This window comes from Salmo salar, chromosome 11 (assembly GCF_965601325.2).
Source record: "Salmo salar chromosome 11, fSalSal1, whole genome shotgun sequence".
Classification (NCBI taxonomy): Eukaryota; Metazoa; Chordata; class Actinopteri; order Salmoniformes; family Salmonidae; genus Salmo; species Salmo salar.
The window spans coordinates 116,006,171-116,031,541 of NC_138301.1; the positions used below are offsets into that span (position 1 = coordinate 116,006,171).

The window sequence follows — 25,371 nt, forward strand, 5'->3', positions numbered from 1 at the left end:
GCATACTGTCCCATACAGCAATAATAGCTTAATCCAGCTTTAAAAATCCAGCAATCTTTTGCTTATATACTGTATTTTCACTGAAAGTGGTAGCCGGGAAAATGTTTAACAGTGTAATGAAGAACCCTCTGTTTCTATCAGTGTAACGAAGACATGGTATCAAGAACAAGATAAAACTAGATGAAGCAAGCCACCAACAATTCCCCACTTGGCAGCTTCTTGTCATTGTTCTATCTGACTGTCCAGAATCATATCAACGCACAGCTTCCGCATCCATTGCTTCATTTCGGTGACGTTGTCAGCTAACAAATGGGGTTATTCAAAGAACCAATATAAAAAGGTTCTCCACATACCTAAAAAGGGTTCCCCCTACAGGGTGTCATGGTTGTGTGTAGAGAAGGACCAAGGCGTAGCGTGCTCTGAGTTCCACATTTTATTTTAGTGAAAAAAAGAAACAACCAACAAACCATGACGACAGAGGTGCAACATGCACTGACTCAAAATAAGATCCCACAAACAACAGGTGGGAAAAGGCTGCCTAAATATGATCCCCAATCAGAGACGATGCTAGACAGCTGCCTCTGATTGGGAACCATATCAGGCCAACATAGAAATAAAAAACGAGAGTACCCACCCTAGTCACACCCTGACCTAACCAAAATAGAGAATAAAAAGGATCTCTAAGGTGAGGGCGTGACAGTACCCCCCCAAAGGTGCGGACTCTGGCTGCAAAACCTGACTCTATAGGGGAGGGTCTGGGTGGGGATCTAGCCTCGGTGGTGGCTCCGGAGCGGGACGTAGACCCCAGAGGAGCGCTGAGCTGGCACAACCCGTCCTGGCTGGATACTCACTTTAGCCCAGCAAGTGCGGGGTGCTGGCACAGGACGCACTGGGCTGTGAAGGCGCGCTGGCGACACAGTGCGTAGAGCCGGCGCAGGATATCCTGGACCGAGGAGGCGTACTGGAGACCAGGAGCGCTGAGCCGGCACAACCCGTCCTGGCTGGATGCTCACTTTCGCACGGCAAGTGCGGGGAGCTGGCACAGAACGCAGGGCTGTGGATGCGCACTGGAGACACATTGCGTATCTCCGCAAAACATGGTGCCTGACTGGTCATGGCGACTGTCTTGCTCAAGACACCAAACCATCCACTCTACCTCATCACTCCCCTCAACTATCCCACAATACTCCTCACTCAGTCTCTCCCAATATTCCTCTTTGCTCTCAGACTCGCCCCTGAAGACTGTGGGAGGAGAGGACTGTGGGAGGAGAAGACTGTGGGAGGACACACAGATTAGAGTTGTCCTTGTTCAGTTGTCCTTGTTCAGTTGCCCTTATTCAGTTGTCCTTGTTCATTCTGATCAATGATTCTGCTGCTTGGGATGAACAAGACAGAAGCTAGTAATAAGGAATTAGAGGATGAAGGAGATAGAGGGAGAACTGATCGTGTAAAAATGGCTTAATAACATACATTTAGATAGGTTAAAGGGATGGAGAGATGAGGAGAGAAGGAGAGGGGTTAAAGGGATGGAAAGATCGAGAGAAGAACATATAAAGACAATGCAATCGTCCCCCTTGAATCTTATTGGAGCTCTGGTTGAAAAAGGCCCTAAAGATTTGTTATACAACGTTTGACATGTTTGAAGGAACCTAAATAAGAAAAAAATGCATTTTGTTGAAAGAGTAGTCCCGCGCACGTCGGAACTTTTGGTGCAGCCTTCAGAACGCGCTAACATCAACAAGCTAATGGAACATAAAGGATGAACTTTTTCGAACGAAAATACATTTGTTGTGGACCTGGGATTCCTGGAAGTGCCTAAGGATGAAGATAATCAAAGGTAAGGGATTATTGACAATAGTATACAAGACTAGATTTGATATGTGATTGTTCCAAGATGGCGCTGACCTGTATTGCTAGCCTATTGTTCTGAGTATCGCATCCCCTTTTATCGCAAAGTGTGATTACCCAGTAAAGTTATTTTTAAATCTGGCATTACAGGTGCTTTCAAGAGATATTCATCTATAAATCTTAGAATGACAATATTACATTTTAAAAATGTTTTCGAATAGTAATTTTGTAAATTGTAGCGCTGTTTCATCGGATGCATTTGAGGGAAAATATTTAGTCAACGTTACGCACCGATGTAAAATGCTGTTTTTATATATAAATATGAACTTTATCGAACAAAAGAATGCATGTATTGTGTAACATGATGTCCTAGGTGTGTCATCTGATGAAGATTGTCAAAGGTTAGTGCTGCATTTAGCTGTTTTTTGGTTATTTGTGATGCATGTGGTTGGTCGGAAAATGGCTATGTGGCTTCTTTTACGATATACTTCTTTAACATAATCTAATGTTTTGCTTTTGCTGTAAAGCCTTTTTGAAATTGGACAACGTGGTTCGATTCAGGAGAGGTGTATCTATAAAACGATATAATTTGAGAAAAAAAAATGAAAAAAAAATAATTATTACATTTTGTTATGCTAATGGCGATATGATTTTTCGCTGGATGTCCGCACAGGGGTTAAGCAATTTTACCACAACTTTGGAGGTATACTTGGGGTCATTGTCCATTTGGAAGACCCATTTGCGACCAAGCTTTAACTTCCTGACTGATGTACTTAGATGCTGCATCAATATATCCAGATAATTTTCAATTCCTCATGATGCCATCTATTTTGTGAAGTGCACCAGTCCCTCCTGCAGCAAAGCACCCCCACAACATGATGCTGCCACCCTTGTGCTTCACGGTTGGGATGGTGTTCTTCGACTTGCAAGCCTCCCCTACTTTCCTCCAAACATAACGATGGTCATTATGGCCAAACAGTTCTATTTTTGTTTCATCAGACCAGAGAACATTTCTCCAAAAAGTACAATCTTTGTCCACGCGTTCAGTTGCAAACTGTAGTCTGACATTTTTATGGCTTTTATTTGGGGTGCCACGGTTTCCTTAAAGAAATGGGTGGGGCTAAGGCTTAAGAGGGTGTGGACGATGCTGAATGGGTGTAGACAAAGAAGGGCTCTTCAGTAGGTTTACCAAAACATTCGAGGACCATTTTCTCAAAAGTGGGGTTAGAAGTGTCTTAACTGCAGTTTATGATATACCATTTTGTAGCTCTGAGTCTGTACTTTTATCCAATTTTCACATTTGAGAGAGAGAGAGAGATAGAGGGTGAGAGAGAGAGAGACATTTCTAAAGAACGTGATCACAGGCTGAGCAACAAGAGCTTATAATTCAGATTCCTATGTTTGTCCACGTCTCTCCAACCGTCAAATTTCGAAGTTGCTCCAAAGGTCAAATTTCGAGGTGTTTTGGACACCTTGGGTTGCTCTGTTGCTGTCACTGGTGTCTTGCGGCTGGATTAGGCATTCATTCCGAACGGTTACATTTTAACAGTAAAGGATTGGGATAGGGTTAAAACATTACGTTTAGGCATTGATTCCGAATGGTTAAATTACGGGTCAAGGTTTGAGATAGGTACTCGTTTTTTTGTTTTGTTTATTTGCTATCACTGAAATTGAACAAGTAACACCCGGAGCCGGAGCTTGCGATTTACGTCCATCCACCACCCCCGTCCACAACGCCCTAGCAAAATCTAAGTTTACTTGATAGTAATAGCCCTAACGGTTGCTCCTAGTGTCCGGCTTTGAAAGGATGTCCTGACATCCTGGGTACCTGGACAGATGTGGGATTTGACCTTAAGAAAGCCTCTTTGTGCCTATTGCAATGAAAATTGGCCAGAGTACTAACATAAGGATTTTTTTTTCGCTAAACCATCATAATACGCTAAAATCACCCACAGAAATGATCTCAATTGCACCCATCATTCCCTCCCTTCCCTCCCTCCCTCCCTCTTTAGTCAGTAGAGTGGCAGGATCACACTGTTCTGCTGACGGGGGATATGAGGAGGGAGGGGGGGGGGTGTGTGTGTGTGTGTGTGTGTGTGTGTGGTGTGTGTGTGTGTGTGTGTGTGTGTGTGTGTGTGTTATACAGCCAAAATCTCCTCGTCTTAACCAATCCTGCCAGAACAGGATCCTGCACCCCTCAGTTTTGGACGGTTATGTTCAGGAACCCATTTACCAGGATCCTGCACCCCTCAGTTTTGGACGGTTATGTTCAGGAACCCATTTACCAGGGTCCTGCACCTCTCATGGCATGAATAATTATTTTCACTTTTTGCAACGTAAAAATTATAATAAAAGCAATCAGAGTTAATTCAAGTTGACTCCTGTGTAATTCTACTGACTGCCCCTTAAAATACGTAACGTGAAAAAGCACCTGATATTCTATGAATGAATTCATGTTATTCTGGCCCGGGTTCATGGTTTGCGCAAACATTGTAGCCTATATAGACCAACGCGTGGCCATTGCTGTGGTGTGAGAGAGAAGCGTGCCTGTATCTCTCATAGAACTGGGATGGGATTCGCTGTCTCTTCAGAAATAAATGAAATCATTCAGAATACTACGGCAGGAGTATGCCTATAATTTAGCCACAGACGATTGATAGTTTCTCGATATTTCAAATACATTCGCTGGAAAACACAAGTTGTAAAACAAATGGATCCTGCTGAAAAGAGAATACTAATCTGTCTGTATGATACCAAGTTATCAACGTTCAAAATATAACTATTGCATTGTTTTACAAATGTAAAGTGTTTGGCACGAGCGCATCGGGCCATTGCAGGTGAGTGAGCTGAGCATCATTGGGTGAATCAGTGAAACTGAAAATCTTTTTTAGGACTATAATTTCCTCCTCATATTGTACATTATGTGTGTCTCCACACACCTAGGTCTGGGCTATTGATGGATTCAAGACAAGGTTGTGTTTATTGATCTCAGATTCTCCGTTTGGCCGTGTCAAAGTAGCCGTAGCCTGTCACTTCGATCATTTTTGAGGTATTAAAAAATATTATTCTAAAATCTCCAATCATCTACATTCATGCAGAATTGCATGAAATACGTTTATAGAAGACACTTTTTTTCCGAACCCATGACTACAGAAAATGTTCCCCCATTTGTGAAACTTCTGCGAGTGCCTCTACCCTACTGCTCTATGTCAGTGCGCAAAGACTATGATAAAGCTTGGTCCTCTGCGCCAGTTTCCTCTGGGCCTGTTTCCTCTGGGCCAGTTTCCTCTGGGCCAGTTTCCTCTGGGCCAGTTTCCCTTTATTATAAAGGCGATTTTTTTTCATGCGTTCCGGAACCTCAGAGCCCCCACTTCTCTGTACCTCAGAGCCCCCACTTCTCTGTACCTCAGAGCCCCCACTTCTCTCCGGTACCTCAGAGCCCCCACTTCTCTGTACCTCAGAGCCCTCACTTCTCTGTACCTCAGAGCCCCCACTTCTCTGTACCTCAGAGCCCCCACTTCTCCGTACCTCAGAGCCCCCACTTCTCTGTACCTCAGAGCCCCCACTTCTCTGTACCTCAGAGCCCCCACTTCTCCGGTACCTCAGAGCCCCCACTTCTCTGTACCTCAGAGCCCCCACTTCTCCGGTACCTCAGAGCCCCCACTTCTCTGTACCTCAGAGCCCCCACATCTCTCCGGTACCTCAGAGCCCGACTTCTCCGGTACATCAGAGCCCCCACTTCTCTCCGGTACATCAGAGCCCCCACTTCTCTCCGGTACCTCAGAACCACCACTTCTCCGGTACCTCAGAGCCACCACTACTCCGGCTCACTTTTTGTTCTGGCACATCCCGATTTACAAATTAAGCCTTGGTCTTAACAAGGCTCTTCTGAAACCAGAGCCCGGATGAGAGTGGGGAGATTGGGAGCTGAGAGTACAAAGCCACTCTAGAGGTTTTCATTATTGTGATTATTATTTTATTACACCTTCAGCTGTTTTTTGTAATAGGTCATTTATAGCACTGCTGTTGAATGGGAATGGACAAAGGGGACTATGGATACAATAGGCTGTAATAAGGAGTTAGTGGGGTGAAAGTAGCTTTCTTTCTTTCTTTTGTTTGTTTTATTGTCTGTTCATTTCTTTAAATGTGCTAAAAATGTGCCTCTCACTCTATCTCTCTCTCTCTCTCTCCCCCTCCTTCCCCTCTTCTCCCTATCTCCTCCCTCCAGCTGCAGCAATGGTGTCCAGCAGGGTGTCAGTAGAGAGCAGTTGTCCTCTGGGCCAGTTTCCCTGTGGTAATGTCACAGTGTGTCTACACCAGGCTCTGCAGTGTAATGGACATAGAGACTGTCCCAATGGAGCCGACGAGGACAACTGTGGTGAGAGAGTATTGTATGACTACTGCCTTCCTGAGACGCAGAAGTCACCCCAGATCCAGAAATGCATTGCCTCTGTCACATGTTACATTGCTTTCAGAAAGTATTTATATCCCTTGACTTATTCCAAATGTTGCTGTGTTACAGCCTGAATTCAAAATTCATTAAATGTATTTATTTTCTCACCCATCTACAAACAATACCCCATAATGAAATATTTAAGATTTGTTGTTGTTGTTGTGAAAATTAATTGAAAATGAAGTACAGAAGTATCTCATTTACATTTTACATAAGTATTCACACCACTGAGTCAATACTTTGTAGAAGCACTTTTGGCAGCGATTACAGCGGGACTGTAAAAATATAAAGGCTCAGAACACCATGAATGTGTAGTGAAACCAGGACAAGTAATGCAGCTAAGCTAAGATCTGGTGTTTGGAGGGTGTTTTGAATGGAAACCCAATGTAAGTGTTCTGATACACAGAAAGGGTTTTAAAACAGAATAGAAGTACTCTGAAACACCCAAAATGGTTATTCAATCTAAATGTTGGTGTTTTTTAAGAAAGCGTTTTGAAAAAAAAAACGTTTTGGGGGTATCAGTGCATGTATAAAACAGCATCAAAACACAAAAAGAATGATTTGGCATACTGTCACTCATTGATCTGATGTCACTGAGCACAACAGTAGACATGTTACTCAGTAAGATGTTACAAGAACCTTTGCAGTCACATTGAAACTACAAGAGGACAACATGCTTGCTTCAAGCACAATACAAAGCATAATTGAAAAGTATACCTCTATTATTGACACCTCTAATAACCCTAATTTAAGCAGTGGTGTAAAGCACTTAAGTCAAAATACTTGAACTTACTACTTAAGTCGTTTTTGGGGGTATCTGTACTTTAATTTAGTATTGATATTTTTGACAACTTTTACTTCACTACATTCCTAAAGAAAATAATGCACTTTTTTACTCCTTACATTTTCCTTGACACCCAAAAGTACTCGTTACATTTAGAATGCTTAGCAGGACAGGAAAATTGTCTAATTCATGCACTTATCAAGAGAACATCCCTGGTCATCCCTACTGCCTCTGATCTGGCAGACTCACTAAACACAAATGTAAATTATGTCTGAGTGTTGAACTGTGCACCTGGCTATCCGTTAAAAAAAACAACAAGAAAACCATGTCATCTGAGGGACACCTAGTCACTTGTACAACTGAATGCATCTTCCACATTTAACCCAACCTCTGAATCAGAGAGGTGCAGGAGGCTGCCATAATCAACATCCACAGCACATGGAGAACAGTGGGTTAACTGCCTTGCTCAGGGGTAGAACGACAGATTTTTACCTTGCCAGCTAGGGGATTTGATCCAGAAACTTTTCGGTTACTGGCCCAACACTCTAACCACTAGGCTACCTACGTGCCGCCTGGTTTGCTTAATGTAAGGAATATTAAATGATTTATACTTTTACTATTGATACTTAAGTACATATAAACCAAATACTTTTAGACTTTTACTGAAGTTGTATTTTACTGGGTGACTTTCACATTTACTTGAGTAATTCTCTTTTAAGGTATCTTGTACTCAAGTATGAAAATTGGGTTGAAATGATTTGTGAATCACACAGACTGGACAATTCAACCGCAGCGCAAATATTGTATATGGGACAATAAAACCAAGTTTTGTTCTGCATGGATTATCAGCACTGTCCACTCAGAGCAAAAAGGCCAAATATTATGAGGCCTATTTTCCATTTGTTGAACCAATTGAATACAAATTCAGATGCAATTGTACTGATAAACAGACCACCTTTCAATATGTTCCAATTCCTGAAACCATGAAGACTAAAACATGAGAATTTAAAGCCATAGGTTTGTGGACGGTGTCCTATCAGATTTCCAAGGTGTAGAAACATTTCAAAAGCATCCAATATTTTCTAAATATGATAATGCAGTCCAGATTATTTTATATTCTGATGAATTTGAGATTGTTAATCCATTAGGACAGCACAGGAAGAAACACAAAATCCTCGCCTTTCAGTATGTGTTGGGGAATCAGCATCCTATCACGCAGTCTAAGAAAATGGCCATGCAACTCCTTGCAATGTGAAAATCAATGATATTATGGGAAGAACAGGTCAAATAAGCAAAGAGACACGACAGTCCATCATTACAATAAGACATGAAGGTCAGTCAATCTGGAAAATGTCAAGAACAAAAACCGTCAAGCGCTATGATGAAACTGGCTCTGATGAGGACCGCCACAAGAAAGGAAGACCCAGAGTTACCTCTGCTGCAGAAGATAAATTCATTAGAGTTAACTGCACCTCAGATTGCAGCCCAGATAAATGCTTCACGGAGTTCAAGTAACAGACACATCTCAACATCAACTGTTCAGAGGAGAATGCGTGAATCAGGCCTTCAGTGTCGAATTGCTGCAAACAAACCACTACTAAAGGACACCAATAATAAGAAGAGACTTGCTTGGGCCAGGAAACATGAGCAATTGACATTAGACCGGTGGAAATATGTCCTTTGGTCTGATGAAACCAAAGTTGAGATTTTTGGTTCCAACCGCCATGTCTTTGTGAGACGCAGAGTAGGTGAAGAGATGATCTCCGCATGTGTGGTTACCACCGTGAAGCATGGAGGAGGAGGTGTGATGGTGTGGGGGTGCTCTGCTGGTGACACTGTCTGTGATTTATTTAGAATTCAAGGCAAACTTAACCAGCATGGCTACCACAGCATTCTGCAGCAATACGCCATCCCATCTGGTTTGTGCTTAGTGGGACTATTATTTGTTAGTCCCACTATGACCCAAAACACACCTCTAGGGTGTGGAAGGGCTATTTGACCAAGGACAGTGATGGAGTGCTACATCAGATGACCTGACCTCCACAATCACCCAACCTCAACCCAATTGATATGGTTTGGGATGAGTTGCACCGCAGAGTGAAGGAAAAGCAGCCAACAAGTGCTCAGCATATGTGGGAACTCCTTCAAAACTGTTGGAAAAGCATTCCTCGTGAAGCTGGTTGAGAGAAGGCCAAGAGTGTGCAAAGCCGTCATCAAGGCAAAGGGTGGCTACTTTGAAGAATCTAAAATCTAAAATATATTTTGATTTGTTTAACACTTTTTTGGTTACTACATGATTCCATATGTGTTATTTCATAGTTTTGATGTCTTCACTATTATTCAACAATGTAGAAAATAGTAAAAATAAAGAAAAACCCTTGAATGAGTAGGTGTGTCCAAACTTTTGACTTGAACTGTAGGTTTGTTGCAAAGCCAAAATATTTTCAGATAAAAATGTGAGTTGTAGACAGGGTTGGGGTCAATTCCATGTCAATTCAGCAATTACACTGACATTTCAACACCGTTATCTGAATCCTACAGTTCTTGCTTTCCTAACAGTACTAAGCATGTGTTTGTTGGACTTATAATTTTGAAACAGAAATGTACTTTATGACGGTAGAATATAATATCATGTGTCCTTTGGAAAGGTTTAACAGGTTAAAGGCCTATAGTCCGCAGCATCATCTGGATATGTATGTAACAAAAGTCCAACATTCCCCTTCTGCTACCATTTCTGTCAAGCCGTCTATGCGTACAGTTTGACGCATACGTTCTATAAATCCAGCGTATGGCACCACAAAGAACACACTTCAACTGCCTCTGCAACGCAATGCTGCAAGGACAAACACAGCGTTTTCATTGGAAATGAATGCAATTCTGGTGTATCAAAATGCAATGACGCTGTCAGGGTGTGTTGGAAGCGTTAATGTGCCATGCTAGCTAGGTGTGCTACTATACATAACTGATGTTTTTGTGTCTGTAGGAGACAACAGTGGATGGGCGGACATCTTTGATCGAACCATCAGGAAGGTCGAACCACAGGTCCTACCGTTACCAGAAGACTGCTGTAAGTGTTTGTGTGTGTTTGTGTTTGTGTTTGTGTGTGTGTGTGTGTGTGTTGGTGTAGATCTGCAGTATTATTGTATCTGTGTGTAGTTGTGTATTACTTGTGTGTTGTTGTGTAGTCTTGCAGCAGTACCCACAGCGTTGTGACTGTATCAAGACAGAGCTGGAGTGTGTGGAAGTCAACCTACATGACGTTCCTCAAGTCTCCACCAATGTCACCTGGCTGTAAGTACCTCTCTCTCTCTCTCTCTCTCTCTGTGTGTGTGTGTGTGTGTGTGTGTGTGTGTGTGTGTGTGTGTGTGTGTGTGTGTGTGTGTGTGTTTTTGCAACCATGTGTCGTGTGCTTGTGTTTATATGTGGGTCTGTATTAGCGAGGTTTCATTACAGTCCCAGAGTAGAGATGTGGTTGGTCTGGTCCTGACAACACACACACACACACACACACACACACACACACACACACACACACACACACACACACACACACACACACACACAGGCAGTGAATCAGGGAAGTAAATTCAGATAATTTACTGACTAGATTCACCTCTTCAGATGAGATGAGGATGTAACAGCAGTAGTTTATTTCCTGTGAAATTACAAGTGGTGACAGACACTAAAATCTCAGACATTCCCAGACCATTACTCTAACGTAACATAAAACAAATACACACATAAAAATACATATTTGTATGTTTATTGTTACTCTAACGTAACATAAAACAAATACACACATAAAAGTGCAGTGCAAATTATATGAAAAATAAAAAACAGAAAGAATACCTTATTTACGTAAGTATTCAGACGCTTTGCTATGAGACTCGAAATTGAGCTCAGGTGGATCCTGTTTCCATTTATCACCCTTGAAATGTTTCTACAACTTGATTGGTGTCACACCTGCTCCCTCTCTCCCTCTCTGGCGCTGGAGAGCAGCTAGGCTGCACACCTGTCACCACCATTACGTGCAGCAGCGCTCATTGGACTCACCTGGACTCCTTGCCCCGTCTATAACTGTCTGCTCCCCCGTTTGTTCCATGTATCTGCATTAATGTTATATGTTCATGTCCAGACGCTGTCCTGTCCTGTTCCCTGTCTGTTGCTAATTAAACGTTAAACTCCCTGTACTTGCTTCTCGTCTACCAGCGCTGACACCACCACCACTAAGAAGCATCAGGGAGGTTTTTGTTTTTTGTTTTTTTGGTTGGTGACATCGGGTCCGGCTGCCATCGCTGAAGGAACCGGGGGTGCCTCAACTAGCTTGTCGGGCTTCCACGCCTTAGCTGGCTCGAGAGGTCTTCTTGCCCCGATTGGGTCGGCAGGCTCCCATCCCACATTATGCCTCAGCCTGCTCGTCGGGCTCCTACGCCTCAGCCGGCTCATGAGGCGCTCATCCCACGTCATGCCTCAGCCGGTTTATTGGGCTCCCACGCCTTAGCTGGCTCGCCAACCTCCCATGTCTCAGTGGGATCGTCAGGCTTTCACGCCTCAGGCAGCTCGCAGGCTCCCACGCCGCTGCCAGCTCGTTGGGCTTCTACGCCCCCAGCCGCCTTGTCCAGCGCCCATGCCTCAGCCGGCACGTCAGGCTCGCTCAGCTGGGACACCGGGTGGCGCCCCTAGTGGGTACTGTCAAGCCTGCTCTCGCTCTCCTTTTCTGGCGCTCGAGGGCGCCAGGCTGCCCTTCATTACCTACACCTGTCACCATCATTACGTGCAGCAACGCTCATTGGACTCACCTGGACTCCTTCCCTTTGATTGCCCCGTCTATTCCCCCCTTTGTTCCCTGTATCTGCATTAATGTTGTTATGTGCTCATGTCCGGACGCTGTCCTGTCCTGTTCCATGTCTGTTGCTAATTAAATGTTCACTCTCTGTACTTGCTTCTCGTCTACCAGCGTCGATCCTTACAAATTGGAGTCCACCTGTGGTAAATTCAATTGATTGGACATGATTTGGAAAGGTAAATAACCTGTCTCTATAAGGTCCCACAGTTGACAGTGCATGCAAAAACCAAGCCGTGTGGTCGAAGGAATTGTCGGTAGAGCGCTGAGACAGGATTGTGTCGAGGCACAGATCTAGGGAAAAGTACCAAAAAATGTCTGCAGCATTGAAGGTCCCAAAGAACACAAAGGCCTCCATCATTCTTAAATGGAAGAAGTTTGGAACCACCAAGACTCTCCCTAGAGCTGGCCGCCCGGCCAAACTGAGCAATCGGGGGAGAAGGGCCTTGGTCAAGGAGGTGACCAAGAACCCGATGGTCACTCTGACAGAGCTCCAGATTTCCTCTGTGGAGATGGGAGAATCTTCCAGAAGGACAACCATCTCTACAGCACTCCACCAATCAGGCCTTTATGGTAGAGTGGCCAGACGAAAGCCACTCCTCAGTAAAAGGCACATGACAGCCCGCTTGGAGTTTGCAAAAGGCACCTAGAGGACTCTCAGACCATGAGAAACAAGATTCTCTAGTCTGATGATACCAAGATTGAACTCTTTGGCCTGAATGCCAAGCCTGACGTCTGAAGGACACCTGGCACCATCCCTACGATGAGGCATGGTGGTGGCAGCATCATGCTGTGGGGATGTTTTTCAGCGGCAGGGACTGGGAGACTAATCAGGATCGAGGGAAAGATGAATGTAGAAAAGTACAGAGAGATCCTTGATGAAAACCTGCTCCAGAGCGCTCAGGGCCTCAGACTGGGGTGAAGGGTCACCTTCCAACAGGACAACGACCCTAAGCACACAGCCAAGACAATGCAGGAGTGGCCTCGGAACAAGTCTCTGAATGTCCTTGAGTGGCCCGAGCCAGAGCCTGGACTTGAACCCAATCAAACATCTCTGGAGAGACCTGAAAATAGCTGTGCAGAGACGCTCCCCATCCAACCTGACAGAGCCTGAGACGATCCTCAGAGAAGAATGGGAGAAACTCCCCAAATACAGGTATGCCAAGCTTGTAGCGTCATAACCAAGAAGACTTGACGCTGTAATCGCTGCCAAAGGTGCTTCAACAAAGTACTGAGTAAAGGGTCTGAATACTTACGTAAATGTGATATTTCATTTTTGGGGGTTTTATACATTTGCAAAAATGTCTAAAAACCTGTTTTTGGTTTGTCGTTATCGGGTATTGTGTGTAGATTGATGAGGGGAAAATAACGATTTAATCAATTTTAGAATAAGGCTGTAACGTAACATAATGTGGGGAAAAAAGGGGCCGAATGCACTGTACAGAGAGCTCTAGTTTGGCTTCCTGAACTCGTTAGGAACTCTCCTTTCATCTCATATTAATCTTGTTCAGCTATCACCAACAGAAAGTAGTTTTTTGTTTAAAATCTGTTATTTTAATAATTATTTTAGATTAATGGCTATAAATTGATCTCTGAATGTGCTGTTGTGATGAAACCACCATCTCCTGCTGCACTACGATGTAACGATCGCAGGCATGTGCTTTATCAGTTGCTTTGACATAGGGTTCAGCCAGGAGTTGACGGACAGTCGGAAGAGCGAATGAAATGGTAGAAGGGACATCCCTTAATCAAGACATTTCAGATTTCACAACCTACATCACACAGGGTGACAAAATATGCTACTGTGCAAGCTATTTCGATCTACGGTGTCCACAGATTGATTTATAAGCATGATGGTCAGATCTGGTAGCAGAACCACGTAGGTCCCCTAAACAGGTGACTACATCTAATTAAACTAATACAATTTCTCACCTCCCTCCCCTTTGTTTTGTGGGGTCTGGGAAATTTTTATGTAGCAGGACTGAAAAGCTCAGTTCTGGTGACTTTTTAGGACATTCTATTCCAAAATAAAATTATGCTAACACCATCTAAAATATAATTTCCACCTCCAGAAATGAGCCCAATAATATATTGGTAAAATTATGAATTACAATTATTTCATAGCCTATGCATGGTCCATATTATCAGGTATGCTATTACTGTAGCAATAAGCATTATCACTTGTAGCCCAACTGATGCAGCATTGTGTCTATAAATAAATAGGCTGAAGCCTGGGGTTGCCTATCTGCATTTATCCTATTGGGCTAATCATTAGCCAAATCACAAATGATCTTTTAACTATACTGTACAAAAATATAAACACAACATGTAAAGTGTTGGTCCCATGTTTCATGAGCTGAAATAAAAGATCCCAGAAATGTCCCATACGCACAAGAAATAAGCTTTTTCTTAATTGGATTTATATCCCTGTTTGCGAGCATTTCTCCTTTGCCAAGATAATCCATCCACCTGACAGGTGTGGCATATCAAGAAGCTGATTAAACAGCATGATCATTACACAGGTGCACCTTTTGCTGGGGACAATAAAAGACCACTCTAAAATGTGTAGTTTTGTCACAACACAATGCCACAGATGTCTCAAGTTTTGAGGGGGCTTGCAATTTTTATTTTTTATTTATTTATTTCACCTTTATTTAACCAGGTAGGCAAGTTGAGAACAAGTTCTCATTTACAATTGCGACCTGGCCAAGATAAAGCAAAGCAGTTCGACAACATACAAAAACACAGAGTTACACATGGAGTAAAACAACATACAATCAATGATGCAGTAGAAAAAAAAAATAAGACTATATACAATGTGAGCAAATGATGTGAGATAAGGGAGGTAAAGGCAAAAAAATGCCATGGTGGCAAAGTAAATAAAGTATAGCAAGAAAAACACTGGAATGGTAGATTTGTAGTTTGAAGAAAGTTCAGAGATAAAATATAAATAATATGGTGCAAAGGAGCAAAATAAATAAAATAAATAAATACAGTAGGGGAAGAGGTAGTAGTTTGGGCTAAATTATAGATGGGCTATGTACAGGTGCAGTGATCTGTGAGCTGCTCTGACAGCTGGTGCTTAAAGCTAGTGAGGGAGATAAGTGTTTCCAGTTTCAGAGATTTTTGTAGTTCGTTCCAGTCATTGGCAGCAGAGAACTGGAAGGAGAGACGACCAAAGGAGGAGTTGGCTTTAGGGGTGACCAGAGAGATATACCTGCTGGAGCGCGTGCTACAGGTGGGTGCTGCTATGGTGACCAGTGAGCGGAGATAAGGGGGGATTTTACCTAGCAGGGTCTTGTAGATGACCTGGAGCCAATGTGTTTGGCGACGATTATGAAGCGAAGGCCAGCCAACGAGAACGTACAGGTCGCAGTGGTGGGTAGTATATGGGGCTTTGGTGACAAAACGGATGGCACTGTGATAGACTGCATCCAGCTTGTTGAGTAGGGTATTGGAAGCTATTTTGTAAATGACATCGCCGAAGTCGAGGATTGGTAGGATGGTCAGTTTTACGAGGGTATGTTTGGCAGCATGAGTGAAGGATGCTTTGTTGCGAAATAGGAAGCCAATTCGAGATTTCACTTTGGATTGGAGATGATTGATGTGAGTCTGGAAGGAGAGTTTACAGTCTAACCAGACACCTAGGTATTTGTAGTTGTCCACAAATTCTAAGTTAGAATCGTCCAGAGAAGTGATGCTGGACAGGCGGGCAGGTGCAGGCAGCGATCGGTTGAAGAGCATGCATTTAGTTTTACTTGTGTTTAGGAGCAGTTGGAGACCACGGAAGGAGAGTTGAATGGCATTGAAGCTCGGCATGCTGACTGCAGGAATGTCAACCAGAGCTGTTGCCAGAGAATTGAAAATTCATTTATCTACCATAAGGTGCCTCCAACGTGGTTTTAGAGATTTTGGCAGTACATCCAACCGTCCTCACAACCGGAGACCACATATAACCACGCCAGCCCAGGACATCTGACTTCTTCACCTACAGAATGGTCTGAGATGAGCCACCTGGATGAAACTGTTGGTTTGCACAACCAAAGAATTTATGCATAAACTGTCAGAAACCATCTCAGGGAAGCTCATCTGCATGCTCATTGTCCTCACAAGGGTCTTGACCTGACTGCAGTTTGGCATCGTAACCAACTTCATTGGGCAAATGCTCAGCTTCGATGGACACTGGCACGCTGGAGAAGTGTGCTCTTCACGGATTAATCCAGGTTTCAACAGATGTCAGACCGCGTGTATGGCGTCATGTGGGTGAGCTCATGTCAACATTGTGAACAGAGTGCCCCATGGTGGCGGTGAGGTTATGGTATGGGCAGTCATAAACTACGGACACCGAACACAATTGAATTTTAGCGATGGCAGTTTGAATGCACAGAGATGCCGTGACGAGTTACTGGCGGCCCATTGTCGTGCCATTCGTCTGCCGCCATCACCTCATGTTTCAGCATGATAATGCACGGCCCCATGTCACAAGGAACTGTGTATAATTCCTGGAAGCTGAAAATGTCCCAGGTCTTCCATGGCCTGCATACTCACCAGACATGTCATCCATTGAGCATGTTTGGGATGCTCTGGATTGACGTGTATGACAGCGTGATCCAGTTCCCCCCAATATCCAGCACAGCCAATGAAGAGGAGTGGGACAACATTCCACAGGCCACAATCGACAACCTGATCAACTCTATGTGAAAGAGATGTGTCACGCTGCGTGAGGCAATACGGTGTATTGCCTGCTTGTCAGAATGCATGTTTCCCTCCCTATGGCACTTTTAACTTAAATTCTCCTCGAGAGGAATATTTATCTTGCATGGAACACACAACAACAAGCCGACTCGGAAAATAGACCAGCTATTCTACTACTATGTATGGGGTTGTTTCATTAGTCCTTTTGTTTGCTGAGGAAAAGTAAAGGTGAACTGTTCTAGCATCTTCAAAGTGCGCCTCGGCAGCAATAGTTTTGCATGTTCCATATTTTTTTGTTGTGGTGGCAATGATTTTGCCGTGGCGCAGCGCCACAGCTAAATGACTGCAGCAGAAACACTGATGTGGATGCTACCATCATTACGGATAATCCTGAATGAATCGTGAATAATGACGAGTGAGAAAATGTTACAGAGGGTCAAAGATCATACCCCCAAGATATACTCCCCTACTATTTGTAATGGTGAGAGGTTAGTATGTCTTGGGGGAATGATTTTTGACCCTTTGCAACTTTCTCACTCATTATTCACGATTCAATCAGGATTATCTGTAATCATGGTAGCATCCATATTCATTTAGAAGTGTTTAGAAACATATTCTGTTCCTATTTACAATAAAAGTGAATCCAAAATGACACAATACATAATTTACCATTCATTTCTATTGGGCACAAAATAATCTGAAACACAACCAAAACAAACAGCAAATGCATCCAACCAGTTTGTAGAGTCACAAGCTTAATGTAATTGCGTGCTAGGAATATGGAACCAAATACTAAACTTTTGACTACTATATTTATAAGAATCTTTAGGGATGTCAATCATTTTGAGAAAAAACAAAAGCTCGTTTGATGTTCCATCTCAGCTCTAATTATATAATATATCACATTCATCTGACAGAATAGAGGATCTCATCAAGGCTGATGGATTGGATTATCAAGTAGCTTTATGTGTGGATCGGATGTGTGTGTCTGTGTGTGCGTGCACGCATCCGTGCGTGTGTGTGTGTGTGTCCCCCGTATAACCATAGTAACAGTGCAGTGTTCCTGTTGCAGGTCTCTGAAGAGTAACGAGATAAAGAGACTGTCGGACAACATCTTCTCCAAATACACACACCTGCAGAGACTGTGAGTACCATACTATACTATACCTTACTAAAATATACTAAATGGGGATACCTAGTTAGTTGTACAACTGAAATGTGTCTTCTGCATTTAACCCCTCTGAATCAGAGAGGTGCGGGGGGCTGGCTTAAATCAACATCCACGGCACCCAGGGAACAGTGGGTTAACTGCTTTGCGGAGGACGACAGATTTTTACCTGGTCAGCTCTGGGATTTGAGCCAGCAAACTTTTGGTTACTGGCCTAACGCTCTTACCGCTAGGCTACCTAATCATACCACATTATAGTAAACCATACTATACTATACTAAACCATACTATACCATACCAAACCATACCAGACTATAATATACTACCGTAATTTCCGGACTATAAACCGCAACTTTTTCACCACGCTTTGAACCTCGCGGCTTAAACAATGACACGGCTAATATATGGATTTTTCCCGCTTTCAATTTTTTTTGAAAGGAGATGACTTCAGTGGTTTCAGTGAACAGGAGGAGGAAGATTGTGACCAATGACTTTCTTGGTAGGCTACTGTTTACTGCAAATGTTTTATTTTTTGTTACAAGCCATGTTTCGTTAAAGCCTATTTATTTTTGTTACAAGCCGTGTTTCGTTAAAGCCTATTTATTTTTGTTACAAGCCGTGTTTCGTTAAAGCCTGTGTAAAGTTCATTTGTTTCAATGTACCGGTAGGCACCTGCGGATTATAGACATGTGCGGCTTATTTATGTTCAAAATATATTTATTTTTTTAATTCAGTGGGTGCGGCTTATATTCAGGTGCGCTCAATAGTCCGGAAATTACGGTAAACCATACTATACTAAACCATACCATACTATACCATACCAAACCATACCATACTATACTATACTAAACCATACCATGCCATACTAAACCATAACAAACCATACCATACTATACTATACTAAACCATACTATACCATACCAAACCATACCAGATTATACTATACCATACCATGCCATACTATACAGTGCCTTGCAAAAGTATTCACCCCACTTGGCATTTTTCCTATTTTGTTGCATTACAACCTGTAATTTAAATAGATTATTATTTGGATTTCATGTAATGGACATACACAAAATAGTCAAAATTGGTGAAGTGAAATAAAAATATAAAACATTTTAAAGTTTAAAAAACGGAAAAGTGGTGAGTGCATGTATTCACCCGCTTTGCTATGAAGCCCCTAATTAAGATCTGGTGTAAGATCTTATCTAAATAAGATAAAGTCCACCTGTGTACAATCTAAGTGTCACATGATTTCAGTATATATACACCTGTTCTGAAAGTCCCCAGAATCTGCAACACCACTAAGCAAGGGGCACCACCAAGCAAGCGGCACCTTGAAGACCGAGATCTCCAAGCAGGTCAGGGACAAAGTTGTGGAGAAGTACAGATCAGGGTTGGGTTATAAAAAATATCCGAAACTTTGAACATCCCATGGAGCACCATTAAATCCATAATAAAAAAATGGAAAGAATATGGCACCACCACAAACCTGCCAAGAGAGGGCCGCCCACCAAAACTCATGGACCAGGCAAGGAGGGCATTAATCTTTGGTCAGCGACCCACCTCAACAACATCCGGTGAAATTGCAGAGAGCCAAATTCAAATTACTTAAATAGTAATAATAAACATTCATGAAAATACAAGTGTCATACATCGGTTAAAAGATTAACTTCTTGTTAATCCAGCCGCTTTGTCAGATTTCAAAAAGGCTTTACGGCAAAAGCATAACATGCGATTATCTGAGGACAGCGCCCCGCTTACAAAAGCATACAAACATTTTCCAACCAAGCAGAGGAGTCATGAAAGTCAGAAATAGCAATAAAATACATCAATTACTTTTGAAGATCTTCATCTGGTTGCAATCACAAGGGTCCCAGCTACATAACAAATGGTCCTTTTGTTCGATAAAGTCCTTCTTTATATCCCAAAAACTCAGTTTTGTTGGCGCGTTTTGTTCAGTAATCCACTGGCTCAAAGGCGGTCAATAACATGCAGACGAATACATTCTAATAGTACCGGTAAAGTTTGTCGAAACATGTCAAACAATGTTTATAGCTAATCCTCAGGTTGTCAATTATCTAAATAATCGATAATATTTCAACCGGACAATAGCGTATTCAATAGAAAGGAAAAACAACAAAGAGCGTGCACACAGTCACGCGCGCAAACCAGTACTGCAGGATTCCGTAGTCCCCTGACCAAAAGGTCTCATTCTTCTTCATTTTTCAGAAAACAAGCCTGATACCATGTCTAAAGACTGTTGACATCTACTGGAAGCCATAGGAACTGCAATCTGGGCCCTAAAACATTACATAGTCAATAGGCATTCAATGGAAAACCACCCACTTCCTGGATGGATTTTCCTAGGGTTTTTGCCTGCTATATCAGTTTTGTTATACTCACAGACGTTATTTTTAAAGTTTAAAAGTTTTAGAAACGTCAGAGTGTTTTCTATCCAATGCTACCAAGTATATGCATATCCTAGCTTCTGGGCCTGAGTAACAGGCAGTTTATTTTGGGCATGTCAGTCATCCGAAATTCCGACCAAAAACCAGTATGCCAAAGAAGTTAATCAGAGAGGCAACAAAGAGACCAAAGATAACCCTGAAGGAGCTGCAAAGCTCCACAGTGGAGATTGGAGTATCTGTCCATAGGATCACTTTAAGACATACACCCCACAGAGCTGGGCTTTACGGAAGAATGGCCATAAAAAATGTTTGGTGTTCGCCAAAAGGCATGTGGGAGACGCCCCAAACATATGGAAGAAGGTACTCTGGTTAGATCAGACAAAAATTGAGCTTTTTGGCCATCAACGAAAACTCTATGTCTGGCGCAAACCCAACACCTCACATCACCCCGAGAATACCATCCCCACAGTGAAGCATGGTGGTGGCAGCATCATGCTGTGGGGATGTTTTTCATCGGCAGGGACTGGGAAAATGGTCAGAATTGAAGGAATGATGGATGGAGCTAAATACAGGGAAATTGTTGAGGGAAACCTGTTTCAGTCTTCAAGAGATTTGAGACTGGGACGGAGGTTCACCTTCCAGCAGGACAATGACCCTAAGCATACTGCTAAAGCAACATTTGAGTGGTTTAAGGGGAAACATTTAAATGTCTTGGAATGGCCTGGTCAAAGCCCAGACCTCAATCCAATTGAGAATCTGTGGTATGCCTTAAAGATTGCTGTACATCAGCGGAACCCATCCAACTTGCCAACTTGAAGGAGCTGGAGCAGTTTTGCCTTGAAGAATGGGAAAAAAATCCCAGTGGCTAGATCTGCCAAGCTTATAGACATACCCCAAAAGACTTGCGGCTGTAATTGCTGCAAAAGGTGTGTGTGTGTGTGGGGGGGGGGGGGTGAATAGTAATGCACGCTCAAATCTTCAGTCTTTTTGTCTTATATGTTGTTTGTTTCACAATAACAAATATTTTGCATCTTCATGGTGGTAGGCATGTTGTGTAAATACCATACTGAACCATATTATACCATACTATACCATACCATACCATAATATACTATACTATACCATACCGTGTCATACTAAACCATACCATACTATACCATACCATACCATAATATACTATACTATACCATACCGTGTCATACTAAACCATACCATACTATACCATACTATATACTATACCATACCATACCATACCGTACCATACTAAACTATACGATACTAAGTCATGCTATACTACACTATACCATGCTATACCATACCATATTATACCATACTATGCTATACTATACTATACTCCTTTACTGGCGCAAATAGCCAACCAATCAGCCTGTTACCAACCCTTAGTAAACTTCTGGAATAAATTGTGTTTGACGAGATACAATGCTATTTCACAGTAAACAAATTGACAACAGACTTTCAGCACGCTTATAGGGAAGGACATTCAACAAGCACAGCACTTACACAAATTACTGTTTTGACTAAATTGACTAAATGACTAAATTGATGATCAAATGATTGTGGGAGCTGTCTTGTTAGACTTCAGTGCAGCTTTTGACATTATCGATCGTAGTCTGCTGCTGGAAAAACACAGAGGGTGTTCTTTAATGGAAGACTCTCAAACATAATCCAGGTAGAATCAGGAATTCCCCAGGGTAGCTGTTTAGGCCCCTTGCTTTTTTCAATTTTTACTAATGACATGCCACTGACTTTAAGTAAAGCCAGAGTGTCTATGTATGCAGATGACTCAACACTATACACATCAGCTACTACAGCGACTGAAATGACTGCAACACTTAACCTGTTATGGCTAGGGGGCAGTATTTTCATGGCTGGATAAAAAACGTACCCGATTTAATCTGATTATTAGTCCTGCCCAGAAACTAGAATATGCATATAATTATTAGCTTTGGATAGAAAACACTCCAAAGTTTCTAAAACTGTTTGAATGGTGTCTGTGAGTATAACAGAACTCATTTGGCAGGCCAAAACGTGAGAAGATTCTGTACAGGAAGTGGCCTGTCTGACCATTTCTTGAACTTCTTTGCCATCTCTATCCATTACAAAGGATCTCTGCTCTAACGTGACACTTCCTACGTCTTCCATGGGCGCTCAGAGCCCGGGAAAAAGCTGAATGACGTAATTCAAAGACCTGGCTGAAACACACGAGCGCTTTTGCTAAGTGGTCTATCAGAGGACAAAGGGCTTAGGCTCGTGCACTGGCCGCCCCCGTCTTTGTGTTTTTCCCTCTATTTGCCGAAACACAGATTCCCGGTCGGAATATTATCGCTTTTTTACGAGAAAAATGGCATAAAAATTGATTTTAAACAGCGGTTGACATGCTTCGAAGTACGGTAATGAAATATTTAGAAATCTTTTGTCACGAAATGCGCCATGCGCACGACCCTTATTTACCATTCGGATAGTGTCTAGAACGCACGAACAAAACGCCGCTATTTGGATATAACGATGGATTATTTTGGACCAAACCAACATTTGCTATTGAAGTAGAAGTCCTGGGAGTGCATTCTGACGAAGAACAGGAAAGGTAATCAAACTTTTCTAATAGTAAATCTGATATTGGTGAGTGCTAAACTTGGTGGGTGTCTAAATAGCTAGCCCTGTGATGCCGGGCTATCTACTGAGAATATTGTAAAATGTGCTTTCACCGAAAAGCTATTTTAAAATCGGACATATCGAGTGCATAGAGGAGTTCTGTATCTATAATTCTTAAAATAATTGTTATGTTTTTTGTGAACGTTTATCGTGAGTAATTTAGTAAATTCACCGGAGGTTTGCGGGGGGTATGCTAGTTCTGAACGTCACATGCTAATGTAAAAAAGCTGGTTTTTGATATAAATATGAACTTGATTGAACAAAACATGCATGTATTGTATAACATAATGTCCTAGGGTTGTCATCTGATGAAGATCATCAAAGGGTAGTGCTGCATTTAGCTGTGGTTTTGTTTTTTGTGACATTATATGCTAGCTTGAAAAATGGGTAGTCTGATTATTTCTGGCTGGGTACTCTGCTGACATAATCTAATGTTTTGCTTTCGCTGTAAAGCCTTTTTGAAATCGGACAGTGTGGTTAGATTAACGAGAGTCTTGTCTTTAAAATGCTGTAAAATAGTCATATATTTGAAAAATTGAAGTTTTCGGATTTTAGAGGAATTTGTATTTCGCGCCACGCCCATCATTGGATATTGGAGCAGGTGTTCCGCTAGCGGAACATCTAGATGTAAGAGGTTAACAAAGAACTGCAGTTAGTTTCAGAGTGGGTGGAAAGGAATAAGTTAGCCCTAAATATTTCTAAAACTAAAAGCATTGTATTTGGGACAAAACATTCACTAAACCCTAAACCTCAACTAAATATTGTAATAAATAATGTGGAAATCTAGTTGAGATGACTAAACTGCTTGGAGTAACCCTAGATTGTAAACTGTCATGGTCAAAACATATTGATACAGTAGTAGCTAAGAAGTCTGTCTATAATAAAGTGATGCTCTGCCTTCTTAACAACACTATCAACAAGGCAGGTCCTACAGGCACTAGTTTTGTTTCACCTTGACTACTGTTCAGTTGTGTGGTCAGGTGCCACAAAAAAGGACTTAGGAAAATTACAATTGGCTTTGAACATGGCAGCACGGCTGGCCCTTGGATGTACACAGAGAGCTAATATTAATAATAGACATGTACATTTCTCCTGGCTCAAAGTGGAGGAGAGATTGACTTCATCACTACTTGTGTTTATGAGAGGTATTGACATGTTGAATGCACCGATGTGTCTGTCTAAACTACTGGCACACAGCTCGGACACCCATGCATACCCCACAAGACATGCCACAAGAGGTCTCTTCACAGTCCCCAAGTCCAGAACAGACTATGGGGGGCACACAGTGCTACATAGAGCCATGACTACATGGAACTATTCCACATCAAGTAACTGATGAAAGCAGTAAAATTTAGAAAATTGATAAATAACACCTTATGGAACAGCGGGGACTGTGAAGCAACACAAACATAGGCACAGACACATTCATACACACACACGCTAACATATGCACTATACACACACATACACATGGATTTAGTACTGTAGATATGTGGTAGTTGTGCTGTCGGGGCCTGAGGGCACACGGTGTGTTGTGAAATCTGTGAATGTATTGTAATGTTTTTATTGTATAAACTGCCTTCATTTTGCTGGACCCCAGGAAGAGTAGCTGCTTTATTGGCAGCAGCTAATGGGGATCCTTAATAAATACAAATACCATACCATACCGTACCATACCGTACTATACCATACTATACCATACTATACCATACTATAACATACTATACTATACTACACCATACCATAGCATACTGTACTATACTCTACTATACCAACCTATACTATACTATACTACACCATGCCATACTATGCTATACGATACTATACTATGCCATACCACACTGTACTATACTAGACTATTCTATACCATACCATACTATACTATACCATACCATACCATACCATACCATACCATACTGTATTATACTATACCAAACCCCACTGTACTGTACTGTACTATAGTATACTATACTATACCATACCATAACATACCATAACATACCAAACTATACCATACCATACCATACTATCCTATACTATACCACACACTATACCACACTATACCATACCATACCGTACCATAATGTACTATACTGTACCATACTACACCATACTATACTATACTGTGCTATACTACGTTATACTATACCGTGCCATGCTATACCAAGCCATACTATACTATATCATACCATACCATGCTATACTATACTATACTATACCGTACTATACGATACCATACCAACTATACTATACTGCCAGCAGCATTCAACCCTGCATCCCACTGCTGGCTTGCTTCTGAAGCTAAGCAGAGTTGGTCATGGTCAGTCCCTAGATGGGAGACCAGATGCTGCTGGAAGTGGTGTTGGAAGGCCAGTAGGAGGCACCCTTTCCTCAGGTCTAATAAAATACCCCAAGGCCCCAGGGCAGTGATTGGGGACACTGCCATGTGTAGGGTGCTGTCTTTCGGATGGGATGTTAAGTGGGTGTCCTGACTCT

At 42.3% G+C, this 25,371-nt stretch overlaps 1 protein-coding gene across 1 annotated transcript in view; it reads left to right on the plus strand.

Annotated features, from left to right (window-relative positions):
* Positions 1-25,371, plus strand: part of LOC106591039 (relaxin receptor 2) — a 270,511-nt gene that overhangs the window by 37,482 nt on the left and 207,658 nt on the right. Inside the window, exons 2-5 of the mRNA XM_045690182.2 lie at positions 6,077-6,226; positions 10,069-10,152; positions 10,271-10,376; positions 17,696-17,767. Coding sequence (XP_045546138.1) covers positions 6,077-6,226; positions 10,069-10,152; positions 10,271-10,376; positions 17,696-17,767 — 412 coding nt within the window. The remainder of the gene's footprint in view (positions 1-6,076; positions 6,227-10,068; positions 10,153-10,270; positions 10,377-17,695; positions 17,768-25,371) is intronic.